The 17,494-nt window shown below is 41.9% G+C and overlaps 1 protein-coding gene across 1 annotated transcript in view; it reads right to left on the bottom strand.

Annotated features, from left to right (window-relative positions):
• sacs (sacsin molecular chaperone) overlaps positions 1-17,494 on the bottom strand; it is a 50,517-nt gene that overhangs the window by 26,940 nt on the left and 6,083 nt on the right. Inside the window, 4 exon segments of the mRNA XM_052107240.1 lie at positions 2,961-3,107; positions 3,220-3,331; positions 6,887-6,972; positions 7,121-7,211. Of these exon segments, the coding sequence (XP_051963200.1) occupies positions 2,961-3,107; positions 3,220-3,331; positions 6,887-6,972; positions 7,121-7,154 (379 nt within the window). The 5' untranslated portion in view covers positions 7,155-7,211.

Consider the following 17,494-nt stretch of genomic DNA (forward strand, 5'->3'; position numbering starts at 1 on the left):
AAAAGAATGTGCAACTATCGCATATTTTATTGGGCAAAACATATTTAGGCAGTAACTTCATTATTATCAAAAGACTTTTACCATTAACTAAAATGTTTTGTTGGGAAAGGGACACATTATCTTTCTGCAGATCTACATTTTATAATCACTATGCAATGAAAATGTATTTATTCTACTTTGAATTTGTCCATGACAGGGTGGACATATTTTATGGTTTGCTTGTATATTGTCAGCTTGCAGTTAATTTATAAAAAGTGCTGGAGCTTGACCAATATGCATTTCTAACAGCCTAAGGTCTCCTTAATACAAAACATATAAAGTTAAATGGAAAATCTCAGATTTTTTTGTGGAAATTGTGAAGTCTCAAAGGCACTTTATGGTGATTTTCACCCAAGTATAATATCATGGGACCATGCAGCCATCATACCACTCAGGAAGGAGATGCATTCTGTCTCCTAGAGATTAATGTAGTTTGGGGTGAAAAGTGCAAATCAACCCCAGAACGACAGTAAAGGACATTGTGAAGATGCTGGAGGACACAGGTAGAAAAGTATCTATATCCACAGTAAAATGAGCCCTATATCGGCCTAACCTGAAAGGCTGCTCAGTAAGAAAGAAGCCACTGCTCCAAAACTGCCATAAAAAAGCCAGACTACAGTTCGCAAGTGCACATGGGGACAAAGATCATACTTTTTGGAGACATTTCATCTGGTCTGATGAAACAAAATGAATTTTTTGGCCATAATGACCATTGTTATGTTTGGAGGAAAAAGAATGTGGCTTGCAAGCCGAAAAACATCATCCCAATCATGAAGCATGGGGGTGGCAGCATCAGGTTGTGGGGGTGCTTTGCTGCAGGAGGGACTGTTGCACTTCACAAAATAGATGGCATCACGAGGATGGAAAATTATGTGGATATATTGAAGCAACTTATCAAGACATCAGCCAGGAAGTTAAAGCTTGGTCGCAAATGGGTCTTCCAAATGGATAATGACCCCAAGCATACCTCCAAAGTTGTGGCAAAAAGGCTTAAGGACAACAAAGTCATGGTATTAGAGTGGCTATCACAAAGCCCTGACCTCAATCCAAAAATAAATTTCTGGGTAGAACTGAAAAAGTATGTGCGACTACCCAGAAATTTATTTACCCAGAAATTGCGAGTAAGGAGGCCTATAAACCTGACTCGGTTACACCAGTTCTGTCTGGAGATATGCAGCAACTCATGGCGAGAAGCATCTGGAAGGCTACCAAAAAATACCCCAAATACTAACAAAGTGTATGTAAACTTCTTACATACCTCCCAGAAACATGACGAAAGACATAAATGCTGAAAAAAATTATTCTCTCTACTATTATCCTGGCATTTATCCTATCTACTATTAACCTATCATTCTTAAAATAAAGTAGTGATCCTAACTGACCTAAGACAGATGATGTTTTCTATGATTAAATGTCAGGACTTGTGAAAAACTGATTTTAAATGTATTTGGCTTAGATCTATGTAAATTTCGGACTTCAACTGTATACACTGTTCAATCACAACATTAAAACCACCTGCCTAATATTGTGTAGGTCCCCCTTGTGCTGCTAAAACAGCACCAATCCGCATCTCAGAATAGCATTCTGAGATGCTATTCTTCTCACCACAATTGTACAGAGCTACAGTTATTCCAAATCTAAATCAGCTATGAAGATAAAAATACAATCATATATACTTGAGAATTCTTATTATTTTACTCACTTGCACTGAACAGGACTATTTTGTAATATACACTGAAAGTCAAAAGTTTTTTTCATGATTAATGAAAAAGCGTGCTTATGCAAACTGATATCCATAAGTGAATTGCATTCAAATATTTATTAAAAATGGAAATAATGTATCTTGTATATTGTGACATATGTTTTGATTTTCAAGTATTTACAGAAACTGATGCTGTAATGTAAAAAAAAAAAATATATATATATATAATATTTTTGTTGTGATGTAAAACACATTCAATTATGAATAAAACCCAAGTTTCTGTTCAGGATTTCCATTTTATTTAATAATTAAATAATTGAATCATATTATATAGGCACACATTATACTGCACATGCACAATTGAACACAAAGGAGTCACCAGCCTTTTGCATAGAGTGACAAATCGTACCAGCGTACTTTGATGTCAAAATGCTTACTTGCTACGCAAAATACAAACAGGTTGGCAGGTCTGTAGTTGGTGCCAGACAGGCTGGTTTGAGTATTTTTTTAACTGCCGATCTCCTGGGATTTTCACACACAACAGTATTTAGAATTGACTCAGAATGGTGCCAAAAACCAAAGAAATTCAGTGAGCGGCAGTTCTGCGGATGGAAACACCTTGTTGATGAGAGAGGTCAACAGAGAATGGCCAGACTGGTTAGAACTGACAAAGTCTACAGTAACTCAGATAACCGCTCTGTACAATTGTGATGAGAAGAATATAATCTCAGAATGCTATTCTGAGATGCAGGTTGGCGCTGTTTTGGCGCCCCGAGGGGGACCAACACAATATCAGGCAGGTGATTTTGATTTTGTGGTGTACTGTACATCACAATATCTTTTGATATGCTCCAGATTGACATTAAGAATCTATCTACAATTTTTTGTCTTCATTTTGAACAGTATATAGCCTATGCTGTTTAATCAGTTAAAACCTCAAAAAAAATTCTGGGTTAAATATTATGCCTTAAAAGTCTGCTTTTGCAAACTTTTTTTTTTAATAAATGACACTTAATTTGCCATTTTGTTTTCTAATGATATTCATATTCATCAAGTGTGGTTTAAGTGTCCAAATACAAAATCATGGACACACTACATAAAAGGGAGGTCCTATTTTTACATTGGGTCCTTTGGTTTGTCTACTCAATGAATGAGAAAGAAGAAATTATATATATATTATATATATAGTTGTATACTCTTAATACATTCAAAATCTCACCTGTTATGTGGTAGACAGAGTTAAATCCAATACCAAATCTTCCCACTTTCAAAGGGTCTTCTCTTTTTCTACTACGTGCAATCTCCTGAATACCATTCCAGTCCTCTGTGGTGAAAACTGCATCATTATAGACATACAACGCCGTTCCTGTGAAAGACAATAATAAAACCTGTTTAACTACTTACTTACATATTGTCCATGCATTATGTTGAACAATGAATTAACATAGATTAGCAATAGATCAGCATCTTTGTATTACCCTGATATTGAGCCATATCATGTGACCACAATGATTCCACTCCATACTCTGTCTCGTCATACAGGAACTTGACCTCTGTGGCTCCAGCATCTTCTGCATTCTGAATCAGCTCCTGTATGACACACACATCAAACAGTTGTTCACATATAAGAGGATCACAATGCTAGACTGTATTTAGACACTGCTAATTCAAAGGATGGGGAACAGCAGATTAAAACCAAAACAAATGTAATGTAGGGTACCCACATTTTTGAACAATCAATTTCTATTACATTTCCATGACCTTTCCAGACATTTGAGATTAGTGGATACAGATTTTTTTAAATAATTTTGATTCAGACCATTTCCCTAATGAATCATTCAGTACGACTTTGAACTGGTTTAACCAGTTAATTGAAAAGACCTCAGGGCTCAGTGCATGGACCACTTCTCTTCTCTATTTTCACAACATCACTGGGACCCATCATTCAGGCACCCATCATTCTAGCCCAATAACACCACAGTGACTGCTCGAATCTCTGCCAGTTCGGTAGACATCTCAGCCTGGATGAAGGAACACCACCTACAGCTTAACCCAGACAAGACTGAACTCCTTGTCTTTCCAGCCAACTGCACAATCATGTAGATTTACACTACAATATCAGGAAGATAAGACCCTTCCTCTCTGAACATCCAACACAACTTCTTGTTCAGTCACTTGTCATAACTAGACTGGACTACTGTAACGCTCTCATTGCAGGCCTCCCTGCATGCACAATTAGACCCCTACAAATGATCCAGAATGCAGCAGCACGTCTGGTCTGCAATGAACCAAAGAGAGCACATGTTACACCTTACATGCCTCTAGAAGTCGCATCTCAACCTTATAATGTTAAAATGCAGCTTATGAGTTCATATCTCTCTTCACTGGCTGCCGGTTGATGCACATATCAAATTCAAGGCTCTGATGCTGGCATACAGAACAGTCATTGGGTCTGCTCCACCATACCTACAAACATTTCTGCAGAGCTATGTTCCCACCAGAAGCCACCGGCTAAGGAACGGTGCCTTGTTGTACCAACACAAAGAGGCACCAAAGCACTTTCCCGGACTTTCGGTTTCATCGTATCATGTTGGTGGAATGAAATTCCCAAATCCATCTGTGAAGCTGGCTCACTTTCGGTCTTCAAAAAATGGCTAAAAACACATCTTTTCCATGAGCAGTTTACCAGTTACTAAATAAAAAATTAAATAAAAAAATAGTTGCACTTTAATCTGTCTTGAATACTACTATTCTGATGCTATTGAAACTTTGTAATACAGCACTTTTCGTACCACTGTCTCCTTAAGATGATTCACTTACAATGTATTTCTCTTTTGTTAGTCGCTTTGGATAAAAGCATCTGTCAAATGAATAAATGTAAATGTATAACTTTATATATATATACATATATATACACATACATACATACATACACATACATATGTATGTATGTGTATATATGTATGTATGTGTATGTATGTATGTGTGTATATATATATATATATATATATATATATATATATATATATATATATATATATATATATACATACACACACATATACACACACACACAGGTGAAACTCGAAAAAATAGAATATCGTGCAAAAGTTCATTAATTTCAGTAATTCAACTTAAAAGGTGAAACTAATATATTATATAGACTCATTACAAGCAAAGTAAGATATTTCAAGGCTTTATTTGATATAATTTTGATGATTATGGCTTACAGCTTATGAAAACCCCAAATTCAGAATCTCAGAAAATTAGAATATTGTGAAAAGGTTCAGTATCGTAGGCTCAAAGTGTCACACTCTAATCAGCTAAACACCTGCAAAGGGTTCCTGAGCCTTTAAATGGTCTCTCAGCCTGGTTCAGTTGAATTCACAATCATGGGGAAGACTGCTGACCTGACAGTTGTGCAGAAAACCATCATTGACACCCTCCACAAGGAGGGAAAGCCTCAAAAGGTAATTGCAAAAGAAGTTGGATGTTCTCAAAGTGCTGTATCAAAGCACATTAATAGAAAGTTAAGTGGAAGGGAAAAGTGTGGAAGAAAAAGGTGCACAAGCAGCAGGGATGACCGTAGCCTGGAGAGGATTGTCAGGAAAAGGCCATTCAAATGTGTGGGGAGCTTCACAAGGAGTGGACTGAGGCTGGAGTTACTGCATCAAGAGCCACCACACACAGGCGGGTCCTGGACATGGGCTTCAAATGTCAAACGTCTTACCTGGGCTAAAGAAAAAAAGAACTGGTCTGTTGCTCAGTGGTCCAAAGTCCTCTTTTCTGATGAGAGCAAATTTTGCATCTCATTTGGAAACCAAGGTCCCAGAGTCTGGAGGAAGAATGGAGAGGCACACAATCCAAAATGCTTGAAGTCCAGTGTGAAGTTTCCACAGTCTGTGTTGGTTTGGGGGGCCATGTCATCTGGTGTTGGTCCACTGTGCTTTATTAAGTCCAGAGTCAACGCAGCCGTCTACCGGGACATTTTAGAACACTTCATGCTTCCTTCAGCAGACAAGCTTTATGGAGATGCTGACTTCATTTTCCAGCAGGACTTGGCACCTGCCCACACTGCCAAAAGTACAAAAACCTGGTTCAATGACCATGGTATTACTGTGCTTGATTGGCCAGCAAACTTGCCTGACCTGAACCCCATAGAGAATCTATGGGGCATTGCCAAGAGAAAGATGAGAGACATGAGACCAAACAATGCAGAAGAGCTGAAGGCCGCTGTTGAAGCATCTTGGTCTTCCATAACACCTCAGCAGTGCCACAGGCTGATAGCATCCATGCCACGCCGCATTGAGGCAGTAATTAATGCAAAGGGGCCCAAACCAAGTACTGAGTACATATGCATGATTGTACTTTTCAGAGGGCCGACATTTCTGTATTTAAAATCCTTTTTTTTATTGATTTCATGTAATATTCTAATTTTCTGAGATTCTGAATTTGGGGTTTTCATAAGCTGTAAGCCATAATCATCAAAATTATATCAAATAAAGGCTTGAAATATCTCACTTTGCTTGTAATGAGTCTATATAATATATTAGTTTCACCTTTTAAGTTGAATTACTGAAATTAATGAACTTTTGCACAATATTCTAATTTTTCGAGTTTCACCTGTATATACATACATACATACATACATACATACACACACAAGAATTTTAAGATTTTATTATTTACTTGACTTTTCCAGGACTGGAGAACACAATTTTGAAATGCCCTGATATTTTCAACCCTGGAATTAATTCAAATAAAACTGAAAATTTCCTAAATGTATTCACTACTTATTCTTGTTCTACAAGACGTTTATTTACTACAAGAAAATGCCTCTAGATGTTGCATCTCAACCTTATAATGTTAAAATGCAGCTTATGAGTTAATATCATAAACAAGGGAAACAAGGATGCCAGAGATATTTTAATATCAATACATGAAGTTAGGGTACAGTGGGAGGATATTTTGTGACCTGATAATTCCAAGCATTAGCCCAAAAAGACAGCATCTCTATTTTAACAAATAATTGCATTCTTACTTTTGCCAAAAGCAGCTCAATATTACGGTGAAACTTGTCATAAATTAATAATTTAAGTAACCCTATACAGACATTTTCAGATATTAAAGCATATCATGGCTTACTTTTAGAATTTGTCCACCTTCTGGATATCTTCTCAAAATATCTTTCAAAAAATCCACCAAAGGTGGCGTAGTCTGACCAAACCTCCCTGCAAGAGAGAAAAAACTGAGCAAAGAAGCATGGGTAATTGACATATACATTACAATTAGACTGAAAGCTACTTTAAATGTAGCAAAGCAATTAAACCCAGACATGCTTGATAAATAATGTATCCCTGAATGTGAACTGTGTCTCACCTCCTCCTCTCGGGCCTTGTCCGTGCAGTGTCATGATTATTTCGTGGCTTCCGTGTGGCACCAAGGTTCCAATCTCAACCCCATCATGAACCTATGCAAGGAGAAAAAATTATTCTTTAGTTCAAGGTAAACATTGTCATATCAATGTCTTCAATGCCTATGACATACGAGAGGAAGAACTACTTAAAAGTTTGCAAAACAACCATGGAACAGTATTAGAGTCTCTAGCAAAAGAAGATGGATTTCTCTTCAAGCAGCAGCAATGATGAGTTTATTGTTATTTTGTGTAAAGAGGAAAGGAGAAGGAAAATATGTCAATACTAGGTTCACCCCATTCTTGAGAGAAGAGACTGATACACCCTGCTAAAAAGAGCAACATTGCTTTCCACCAGCTTATATTTTGTTTTGGGTGCTGGTTCCCAAGCATGTAATGCTGGTGTGCTGGTGTTTTAAACAAGGTTAACCGGTTTCATCATAAAGACCATGCTGGTCAACAGAAAAGTTTAGCTGGTGAAAAGCATGGTTATGCTGGTCCACCAGCTAGGCCAGCACCAAACCAGCACTAACCAGCATAACCAGCCTAAACCAGCATGGCAATTGCATGCCGGTTAAGCTAGTCTTTTCATCAGGGAGGAGTTGAAGTTGTATCGTGATCGTTTTCATCAATACTTCAGAATGTCTATTGATGAATTTGAAACTTTGCTTCAACTTGTGGCACCCCTGTTCATCTGTTTTCAAAAGAACTACTACAAATCCATCAACCTTAAACAGTGTTTGGTTGTGTGTTTATGGTGGGTTTATTTACATCTTTTATAAGCTTGAATGTGGGTCATAGCTACAATTCAGTGACATTTAAGTCCTCAGTGCAAGTTGTGGTATTTCTGTTTATATTTTGTGTGTCCCTTGATTTATTGTCTACCATGTATGTCATGATACTGTGACATTTAAAGATATACACTTTCTAAGAACTTTATTAGGAACAATTGTACACCTACTTATTCATGCGATTTTCCAAATCAACAAATTGTGTGGCAGCAGTGCAATGCATTATGTCATGCAGATACAGGTCAAGAGCTTCAGTTAATGTTCACATCAACCATCAGAATGGGAAAAAATTGTATCTCAGTAACACATCTTTTCCAAAAGCACTTAACTGGTCACTAAAAAAAAAAAAAAAAAATATAGATATATTTACATTTCTTGTTGCACTTAAATCTGTTTTGTATACTATTCTGATGATAGTGAAACTTTGTAATATGGCACTTTTTGTACCACTGTCTCCCTAAGATGATTCGCTGATGTTTTTTCCTCTTTTGTAAGTTGCTTTGGATAAAAGCGTCTGCCAAATGAATAAATGTAAATGTAAATGTAAATGTAATTTCGACCATGGCATTACGTTGGTACCAGACGGGCTGGTTTACATATTTCTGTAACTGCTGTTCTCCTGTGATTTTCACGCACTACAGTCTCTGTAAGGTGCCAAAAACAAAAAACATCCAGTGAGTGGCAGTTCTATTGAGGGAAATGTTGATTAGGGAGGTCAACGGAGAATGGCCAGACTGGTTCAAGCTGACAGAAAGGCTACGGTGACTCAGATGTTTTATTTTTTTTACATCATGATGGCCGCCTCGGTGTTGAGCGCTCCTATTCTTTTGTTGTTTTTGTTCGTTTGTTCTGTGTTTAGTATTCTCTTTCCAGTCAGATTTACAAGGGACGAACTGCTGAACAGCATGACAGCAAAAACCAGACCATCTTTTCCCAGTTTTTGAATATTCAGACACTTTGCTGTACATTTTAGTAGGAGGCGCAGCTTTGCTGTTCAAGAGAAACGGCTTTCGAACAGAGCTGATGAGCATTCATCTAGCGAATCTCTGCTCTCTTCCTAACAAAACGGACAAACTACATCTCCTCACCCATACAAACAAAGACTTTTCAACCTCTTCTGCCTTGTGCTTGACAGAAACCTGGCTGATTGAAGTCATTCCAGACAGCGCGTTACATCTGCTGGGCATTCAGCTGTTCAGAGCATATTGCATTGTGGATTTAACAGGGAAAACCAGAGGCTGTGGAACATGCTTTTACATCATTGAAAGTTGGTGTATAGATGTAACAACGTTAAAGAAGATGTGCTGTCCTAATTTTGAAGCACTCTTTATTAACTGTAAGCCTTTCTACGTGCCGCGGGAGTTTTCTTAATTTATTCTGGTGAGTGTTTATATCGTGCCAAACGTGTGCGTGAATGCAGTGCTGCAACAGCTGGCTGATCAGATCACAGACATGGAACAACAATACCCGGACTCAGTTATTATTATTCTTAGGGATTTTAACAAAGCAAACCTCACACATGAACTGCCAAATACAAACAGCACATTACATGCCCCATCAGAGTCAGAAATATATTGGATCACTGCAACACAACAATAAAGGATGCATATCACTCCATCCCTAGAGCAGCTTTGAGACTATCTGATCACTGTCTGGTTCATCTTCTTCCAACCTACAGACAGAAACTAAAATCAGCTAAGCTTGTAGTAAAGACTGTAAATAGTAGGACCAATGAAGCAGAGCTGGAACTACAAGCCTGCTTTGACTGCACTGATTGGAGTGTTTTTGAAGTTGCAGCCACCAAACTGGACGAGCTCACAGATACTGTGACATCATATATCAGTTTCTGTGAAGATATATACATTCCTACTAGGACTTATTTAACATTCAACAATGACAAACCATGGTTTACAGCAGAACTCAGGCAGCTTCATGAGGCCAAAGAGGATGATTTCAGGGGTTGGGATAAAGTCTTTTCCAATCAGGCCAGGATCACACTGAATAAGGATTTCAGATTGGCTAAAAGAAGATACTCTGAGAAGCTGCATCAGTGTGGAGTGGCACGAAACAACTTAAGAATTACAGGACTCCTGCCCCCAACCCTGTGGTGGACCAACAACTGGCTGATGACCTGAATGTGTTCTACTGTAGATTTGAAAGGCCCAATCTTACACCCGCTCTGACCTTCACTTCACACAAACACCAACACCTCCTGTAACCCCCCTCCACCCCCTTCTGCTACTCAACCTGCACTTACGATCTGTGAAGAGGAGCTGTGCCATGGATTCCGAAAACAAAAGACAAGGAAAGCACAGGGCCCAGATGACATTGCACCCACGTGTCTTAGATCCTGTGCTAACCAGCTGGCCCCCATCTTCACACTGATTTTCAATAGATCACTGGAGCAGTGTGAAGTCCCATGTTGCTTCAAACATTCAATCAAAATTCCTGTCCCAAAGAAACCAAAAATAACAAAACTTAAATGACTACAGACCTGTCACCCTGAAGTCTGTCGTCATAAAATCATTTGAGAGACTGGTGTTGACCCCCCTGAAGGACATCACTGGACCCTTTCTAGATCTCTTTCAATTTGAGCAAACAGGTCTCTGAAAGATGCAGTCAATATGGGATTGCATCATATCCTGCAACATCTGGACAGACCAGAGACATATGCAAGGTCTTTTTTGTGGACTTCAGTTTGGCTTTCAACACCATCATCCCATCTATACTCCATACTAAAATACACCAGCTCTCTGGTACCACGTCGATGTGTCAGTGGATTACCAGCTTTCTTACTGACAGGCAGCAGGTTGTGAGACAGGGTAAATTAACTTCCAGCATCTGTACAATCAGTACTGGTGCCCCCCAGGGATGTGTGCTCTCCCCACTACTCTTCTCCCTCTACACCAATGACTGCACCGCCAAGGACCCCTCTGTCAAGCTCCTGAAGTTTGAAGACAACACCACTGTCATTGGCCTCATCCGAGATGACGATGAGTCTGCATGCAGAAAGAAGGTTGAACAGAGATGATTGAGGAATTTAGGAGGAACACCCCAACGCTGACCCCCCTCACCATTCTGAACAGCACTGCTGCTGCAGTGTAGACATTCAGGTTCCTGGGCACTACCATCTCACAGGACCTTAAGTGGGAGACCCATATTGACTCCACTGTGAAAAAGGCCAAGCAGAGGTTGTACTTCCTTTGCCAGTTGAAGAAGTTCAACCACCACAAGTGCTGCTGATACAGTTCTACTCAGCAGTCATTGAGGCTATCCTCTGCACTTCAATACCTGTCTGGTTTGGTTCATCTACAAAATCAGATATCAGAAAATTACAAAAGGATAGTTCAGACTGCTGAGAGGATTATTGGTTACCTCCTGCCCTCCATTCAAGAACTATACACTTCAAGAATGAGGAAAAAGTCTGGAAAAATCACTCTGGGCCCCACTCACCCTGCCAACTGTCTTTTGAACTGTTGCCTTCTGGCCGACGCTTCAGAGCTCGGAGAACCAGAACCATCAGGCACAGGAACAGTTTTTCCCGCAGGCTATCCATCCCATGAACAGATAAAACTGCCCCATTGAGCAATAATTATGTGCAATTCACTGTCTAGTCTTTTTATATTTATCCAACACATCTGGCCTCTTTTGCCATTACACTCCCTTGTACTGTATATAACAGATTTGTATTTAGTTTTGCACTACGTTTGTGTATGTGTGTATATATGTCTGTGTGTGTATATGTACAGCCATGGCCAGAAGTATTGGCAGTGACATACATTTTGTGTTTTGCAAAGTCTGCTGCTTCAGTATTTGTAGATAATTTTTTCACATGATTCTATGGTATACTTGAAAACAATGATACGCGTTTCATACGTTTTAAAGGCTTTTATTGGGAAAAATACTTAATATATGCAAAGAGTCACTATTTACAGTGTTAGCCCTTGTTTTTCATAACCTCATTCACTCTGGCATGCTGGATATCAGCTTCTGTGCCAAATCCTGACTGATGGTGATCTATTCTTGCCTATATGTGCTCGGAATTTATCAAAATTTGTGGGCTTCTGCTTGTGCACTCGCCTTCTGAGGTCCCACAGGTTCTCTATGGGATTAAGATCCGGGGATTTGCCTGGCCACGGATCCTAAATTTCAATGTAATGATCTCCGAGCCACTTCATTATTACTCTTGCCTTGTGACATAGTGCTCCATCATGCTGGAAAATTGGGAGAAGTTGCTCTAGCAGAAAGTTTTGATACAATTCTTTATTCATGGCAGTGTTTTTGGGCAACATTTTGAGAGAAACCTTGGATGAAAAGCAACCCTACACATGGATGGTCTCAGGATGCTTCACTGTTAGAATAACATAGAACTCATGGTAGCGTTCACCAGTGCAAGCTCTACACTGGTGGTGACACTATTCCATAGCGGACTCATCAGGAGGTCCTATCACCTGCTGGACACTCTGCGACGTCCTGAATCCGTATTTACGGCATTTGAATGTCTCTCCTTGAATTTCTTGATGATCCAGTAAATGGTTCTTTCAGGTGCAATATTTGCAGCAATTTCCTTGCATGTAAGGCCATTTTGATGCAAAGTGATTTCTTTATAGGTACCTATTCCTAACAAAAACACAATGATTGGAAGCACTTCTTCCCTCCTTTTATAGCAATCAGTCTGCTCTTATAATCCAATCAGAATGATACTGATACTTGTTCACACTTTCCCAGGTGCTGCTGATATGATTAGTGAAATTATTTTAGCTGGTCATTTTGTGCCAGGGCCAAAATTTGGGTTCCCCGTCTGTCGCTCTCTCGACATTGTGTTGGAGAAGCGACACTAGGGGTCTCTCTTGAGCACCGAATATGCCTCTGATCTATGAAAAAAGGCCAATGAGAAGTTGGCAGCTAGTATTTGCATACCCCGCCCCCGGACATATGGGTATAAAGGCGAGGAAATACTATACGAGTTCATTCAGAAATTTTCTTCGGAGCCAATGGTTGTGCATGCTGTTTGCTACAAGTCACACCCATTCTCATATTCCTCTGACACTCTGCATGCTGTTGGATTGACGGCGCATTATAGCGGCTATTTCTCCTTCTTTGCACGGCAGTGTAATTTGCCCCTGGGCGCTTCGGCACCGCAGAAACAAACTCTAACAGTTATTTAAAAGAGTGATTCCTCTAAAAGAGTATATTTTCACTAAAAGAGCAATACACAGCGTCGTTGAACGTCCTTTTCAAGACGCGCCTTTTTGAAGATGCCTTTCCGCCCCTGTGTAGTTCCGCAATGCGGTAGAGTACTCTCCACTTCAGACAGCCACAGGCATTGTCTCGTGTGTCTGGGCAGCAATCACACCGAGGCTGCATTTGTGGATGGTTCATGCTCTCACTGTGAGGGCATCACCATGGCAACGTTGCGGTCGCGGCTTGCTTTTAATAGAAAGCAAGCCACTCCAGCCGCCCCCCGCATTGCTCCTTCTTCCCACGGATTGAGGACGGTGCGGGTGGCGCTGGAAGCGATCTGGGGATGGCAGCGGGTGCAGCTCCGTCGGGTACCCCCCCCTCGGACCACCCGTCCCACGGCACGCTTGTTGACTACCGTCCGTGATCGAGGCAACAGCGGCTCGCCTCACAGCCAGCCTGCCTATCCTCTAGAGCTTGAGGTGGATGAGCTCGCCGCTGCATCGGAGAGCACGGTATCTGACGCGGATGACTCCCCCGGGCTGCCACCTTTGGGCCAGCACGCCCAGGCTGAGGCTGACGCTCAGATGACAGATATGCTTTCCCGGGCCGCCGCCAGCATGGGCTTGGACTGGAAACCTCCATCCTCCCCACAGCCATTGCGGTTGGATGACTGGTTCCTGGGGTCTGGGCGCCGCTCAAGGCCACGCCCCCCCCCGGTCCCGTTTTTCCCGGAGGTGCATGATGAGCTAACATCATTGTGGAGAGCACCCTTCTCCACCAGTCACAAAGCCACTCGCTCATCAGCTCTCGCTACCCCCGACGGCGGAGCGGCCCACGGGTAGACGGCGATTCCCCCGGTGGCTGTTGCGCTCCACCTGTGTCCCGGAAACCCTACCACCTGGCGGGGTCGCCCTGTGCTCCCTTCCAAGGCCTGTAGGACAAGATCCTCGCTACAGTGCCACCGGACATGCCGCTTCCGCCCTGCACGCCATGGCCCTCCTGCAAGTCCATCAGGCCAAGGCGCTCAAAGAGCCACGAAGGTAACAGCGCAGTCACTCAGGCCGGCGATGGCCATGCTCGTGGTCCAGGAACGTCATCTGTGGCATGAGACAGACAAGATTCGCTTTCTCGACGCCCCAGTCTCCCAGTTCATCCTCTTCGGCGACACCATCGAGGACTTCACCCAGCAATTCTCCGCGGTGAAGAAACCGATGGAGGCCATCTCTCATATCCTGCCCAGCCACAAGTCTGCCGCCATGGGCTATGCCCCGTCTGCTCGCCGAGGGCGTCCCCCTGCGAAGAGACACCAGGCTGCTCCGCCTCAACCTGGGCCCAGTTCTCAGCCCACGCGACAAGCGCCCCGCAGGAAGCAGACACCCCCCATCTCACGGACCACATCGAGGACACGGAAGGCTCCCAGGTGCTCCTGAGAAGTTCGACCCAGAGCCCGAGATGTTAGCTCCAGAGCAAGGTAAGTGCTTTGAGTCTTTTCTCAGCACTAGAGCCTCAGGACGCACCCTTGCCTCCCGACAACTTACTACCTGCTCCGCCCCGCTGCGAAGCTCGGGCATCCGCAGCCAGACCTTTGGAACCTCCATGTCTGGACCCTGGACGGGACGCGGAAGATCTAGCCGTCTACCACCTACCGTCGTAGACACAATCAACCAAGCCAGAGCCCCTTTTACCAGGCATCTCTACGCCCTGAAGTGGCGCTTGTTCGTAAATTGGTGTTCTTCCCGAGCCGAAGACCCACAGAGGTTCGCAGTTAGGTCAGTGTTCTTATTCCTGTAAGAGAGGCTGGAGGGGAGGCTGTCCCCTTCCACCCTAAAGATGTATGTTGCTGCTATCGTGGCCCACCACGACGCAGTAGATGGCAAGTCCTTGGGTAAGCACGACTTAATCATCCGGCCAAGCCTGTTACCCTCCTGGGACCTCTCGGTAGTCCTCGCGGGCCTACAGAGACCTCCCTTCGAGCCACTAGAATCAGTTGGACTCAGGGCCCTCTCTCTTAAGACTGCCCTGCTGATCGCGCTCGCCTCCATCAAGAGGGTCGGGAACCTGCAAGCGTTCTCTGCCAGCGACACTTGCCTGGAGTTCGGTCCGGCAGACACGTACGTGATCCTAAGACCGCGACCGGGCTACGTGCCCAAGGTTCCTACCACGCCCTTTAGAGACCAGGTAGTGAACCTGCAAGTGCTGCCCCGCTTCAAGGTTACAGATGTAACCTCCATTCCCTGATGGAGGGAACGAGACGCTGTGTCCTCCCGGCCACGTCGCTGAGCCGAGCCACTGTAGTGGCTGGACCATTTCTGGCTCCTCACAAAAATCCTAAATTAACTCATAGTATTTCCTCGCCTTTATACCCATATGTCCAGGGGTGGGGTATGCAAATACTAGCTGCCAACTTCTCATTGGCCTTTTTTCATAGATCAGAGGCATATTCGGCGCTCAAGAGAGACCCCCTAGTGTCGCTTCTCCGGCACAACGTCTCGTTCCCTCCATCAGGGAACGGAGGTTACATCCGTAACCTAGACGTTTTTGTGATAAAGATATTTTTTTGAGCCAATGAAGCTTTTTGCAATTATTTAAAATGCATCTGATCACTCTGCACAAGAATCTAGAAACAATGTGAATCAACACCACAACAACTGAAGCAGAAAACTTAGCGAAACACAAAATTTATGTCACTACCAATACTTTTGGCCATGGCTGTATGTGTGTATGCATATGTATGAATGTATGCTTGTATGTATGTACGTATATATGTGTGTATATATATATATATATATATATATATATATATATATATATATATATATATATATATATATTTGTCTTATTGTGTATTCTATATATACTTTATTTTCTATTCAATTTGTATTTATTTATTTTATGAAATCTTTTTTTTTTTTTTTATTATCTATGTCTTGTTGCTATTTTGTATTGTTGTGCACTGGAAGCTCCTGTCACCAAGACAAATTCCTTGTATGTGTAAGCATACTTGGCAATAAATAAAGCTAATTCTGATATGATAAACCCTCTGTACAATAATAGTGAGAAGAATAGCATCTCAGAATGCACAACATATTGAACCTTGAGGCGGATGGGCTACAACAGCAGAAGACCACCTCGGGCACTTTATTAGGACCATGGTGTTCTTAATAAAGTGCTAAGTGAGTGCATGTTATGAAAATACATCCCACACAAAGGAGGTGACATTAGCCATTCTGAAAAATTATTTGAAGTACGTAATTCCTTTTTGTTGTTGTTATTCTTCTGCTTTAATGTTGGTTGTCAAAACAGCTTTCTGTGCTTTATCGCCACCAAATATGCTAGTTTTGGTAACTGCAGCAGCTCCTGACACGTAATCTACAATTCCAGTTTTATTAGTCTGGGCCTTTCATTGCCGGGTGCAGAAAAAATTCTACACACACATTCCTTCGCATGGTAAAATTCTGTGGGCAAAATACAGTCATCACAATGGTAATCCGTGCAATCGTGAATTTTGTGCTATGGACTTCAGGTGATGAAGAATTTTAAGAGTTCAATTTGATGAATTTTGACAGGCAAATCCCATTCATTGACCAATAGGGAGCTGCTTAGTTTGGCGGTGACCTCTGTGTGGGCGATTATTCGTACAAAGCTACACTGAATATTCACAATACAGTTACATTTATGCATTTGGCAGACGCTTTTATCCAAAGCGACTTACAGAGCCCTTATTACAGGGACAATCCCCCCGGAGCAACCAGACAATAGACAAAAGTTTCTTTTTAACTTCACTTTCCCAGAGTATAAAGTGCAGTATTAAAACGAGGCTGCTTAGCAGTACATTTTTTGCTAGTTTCACACACGCTCAACATCCGCACAAGCCTTCTTCGCCTGCAGAAATGTAAATGTGACCACGCCTTCACTGCGTGAATGTTCGCCCCAGGTGTGAATGGGTTATTAGGAATCCATTATTTGTATTCAAAAGGTTAATCACGGCGAGAAATCCCAAAGAAGTTTCACGTATGTTGTGAAGAGGCCTTGAGGGAGAAAAAGAGATTGTTCTACAGCAGTTTCTCAACCACTGTGCCAAGGCACATTAGTGTTTGAAAGATTGTCATTTTTTGTTCCGTATGAGAAATATGAAACGGCAAATGTTCCAAACGTGAAAGGAAACAGCTTTACTCGGATCAGTCAGTGCTGCTCAATGGACAGATCAGAGCAGATATACACATTTACACGTGGACCGATCTAGAGCACTCAGCCGTGCAGAGCATCATAAACAGAGCTGCGAGAAACACGGGCTGGGTCACGAATTCAGAATTGATTATTTGTTTAAGACCTCTATGACAGCCCATAATGTGTCGATGTTTAAAC

The sequence above is a fragment of the Xyrauchen texanus genome, chromosome 36 (genome assembly GCF_025860055.1).
Source record: "Xyrauchen texanus isolate HMW12.3.18 chromosome 36, RBS_HiC_50CHRs, whole genome shotgun sequence".
NCBI classification, from domain to species: domain Eukaryota; kingdom Metazoa; phylum Chordata; class Actinopteri; order Cypriniformes; family Catostomidae; genus Xyrauchen; species Xyrauchen texanus.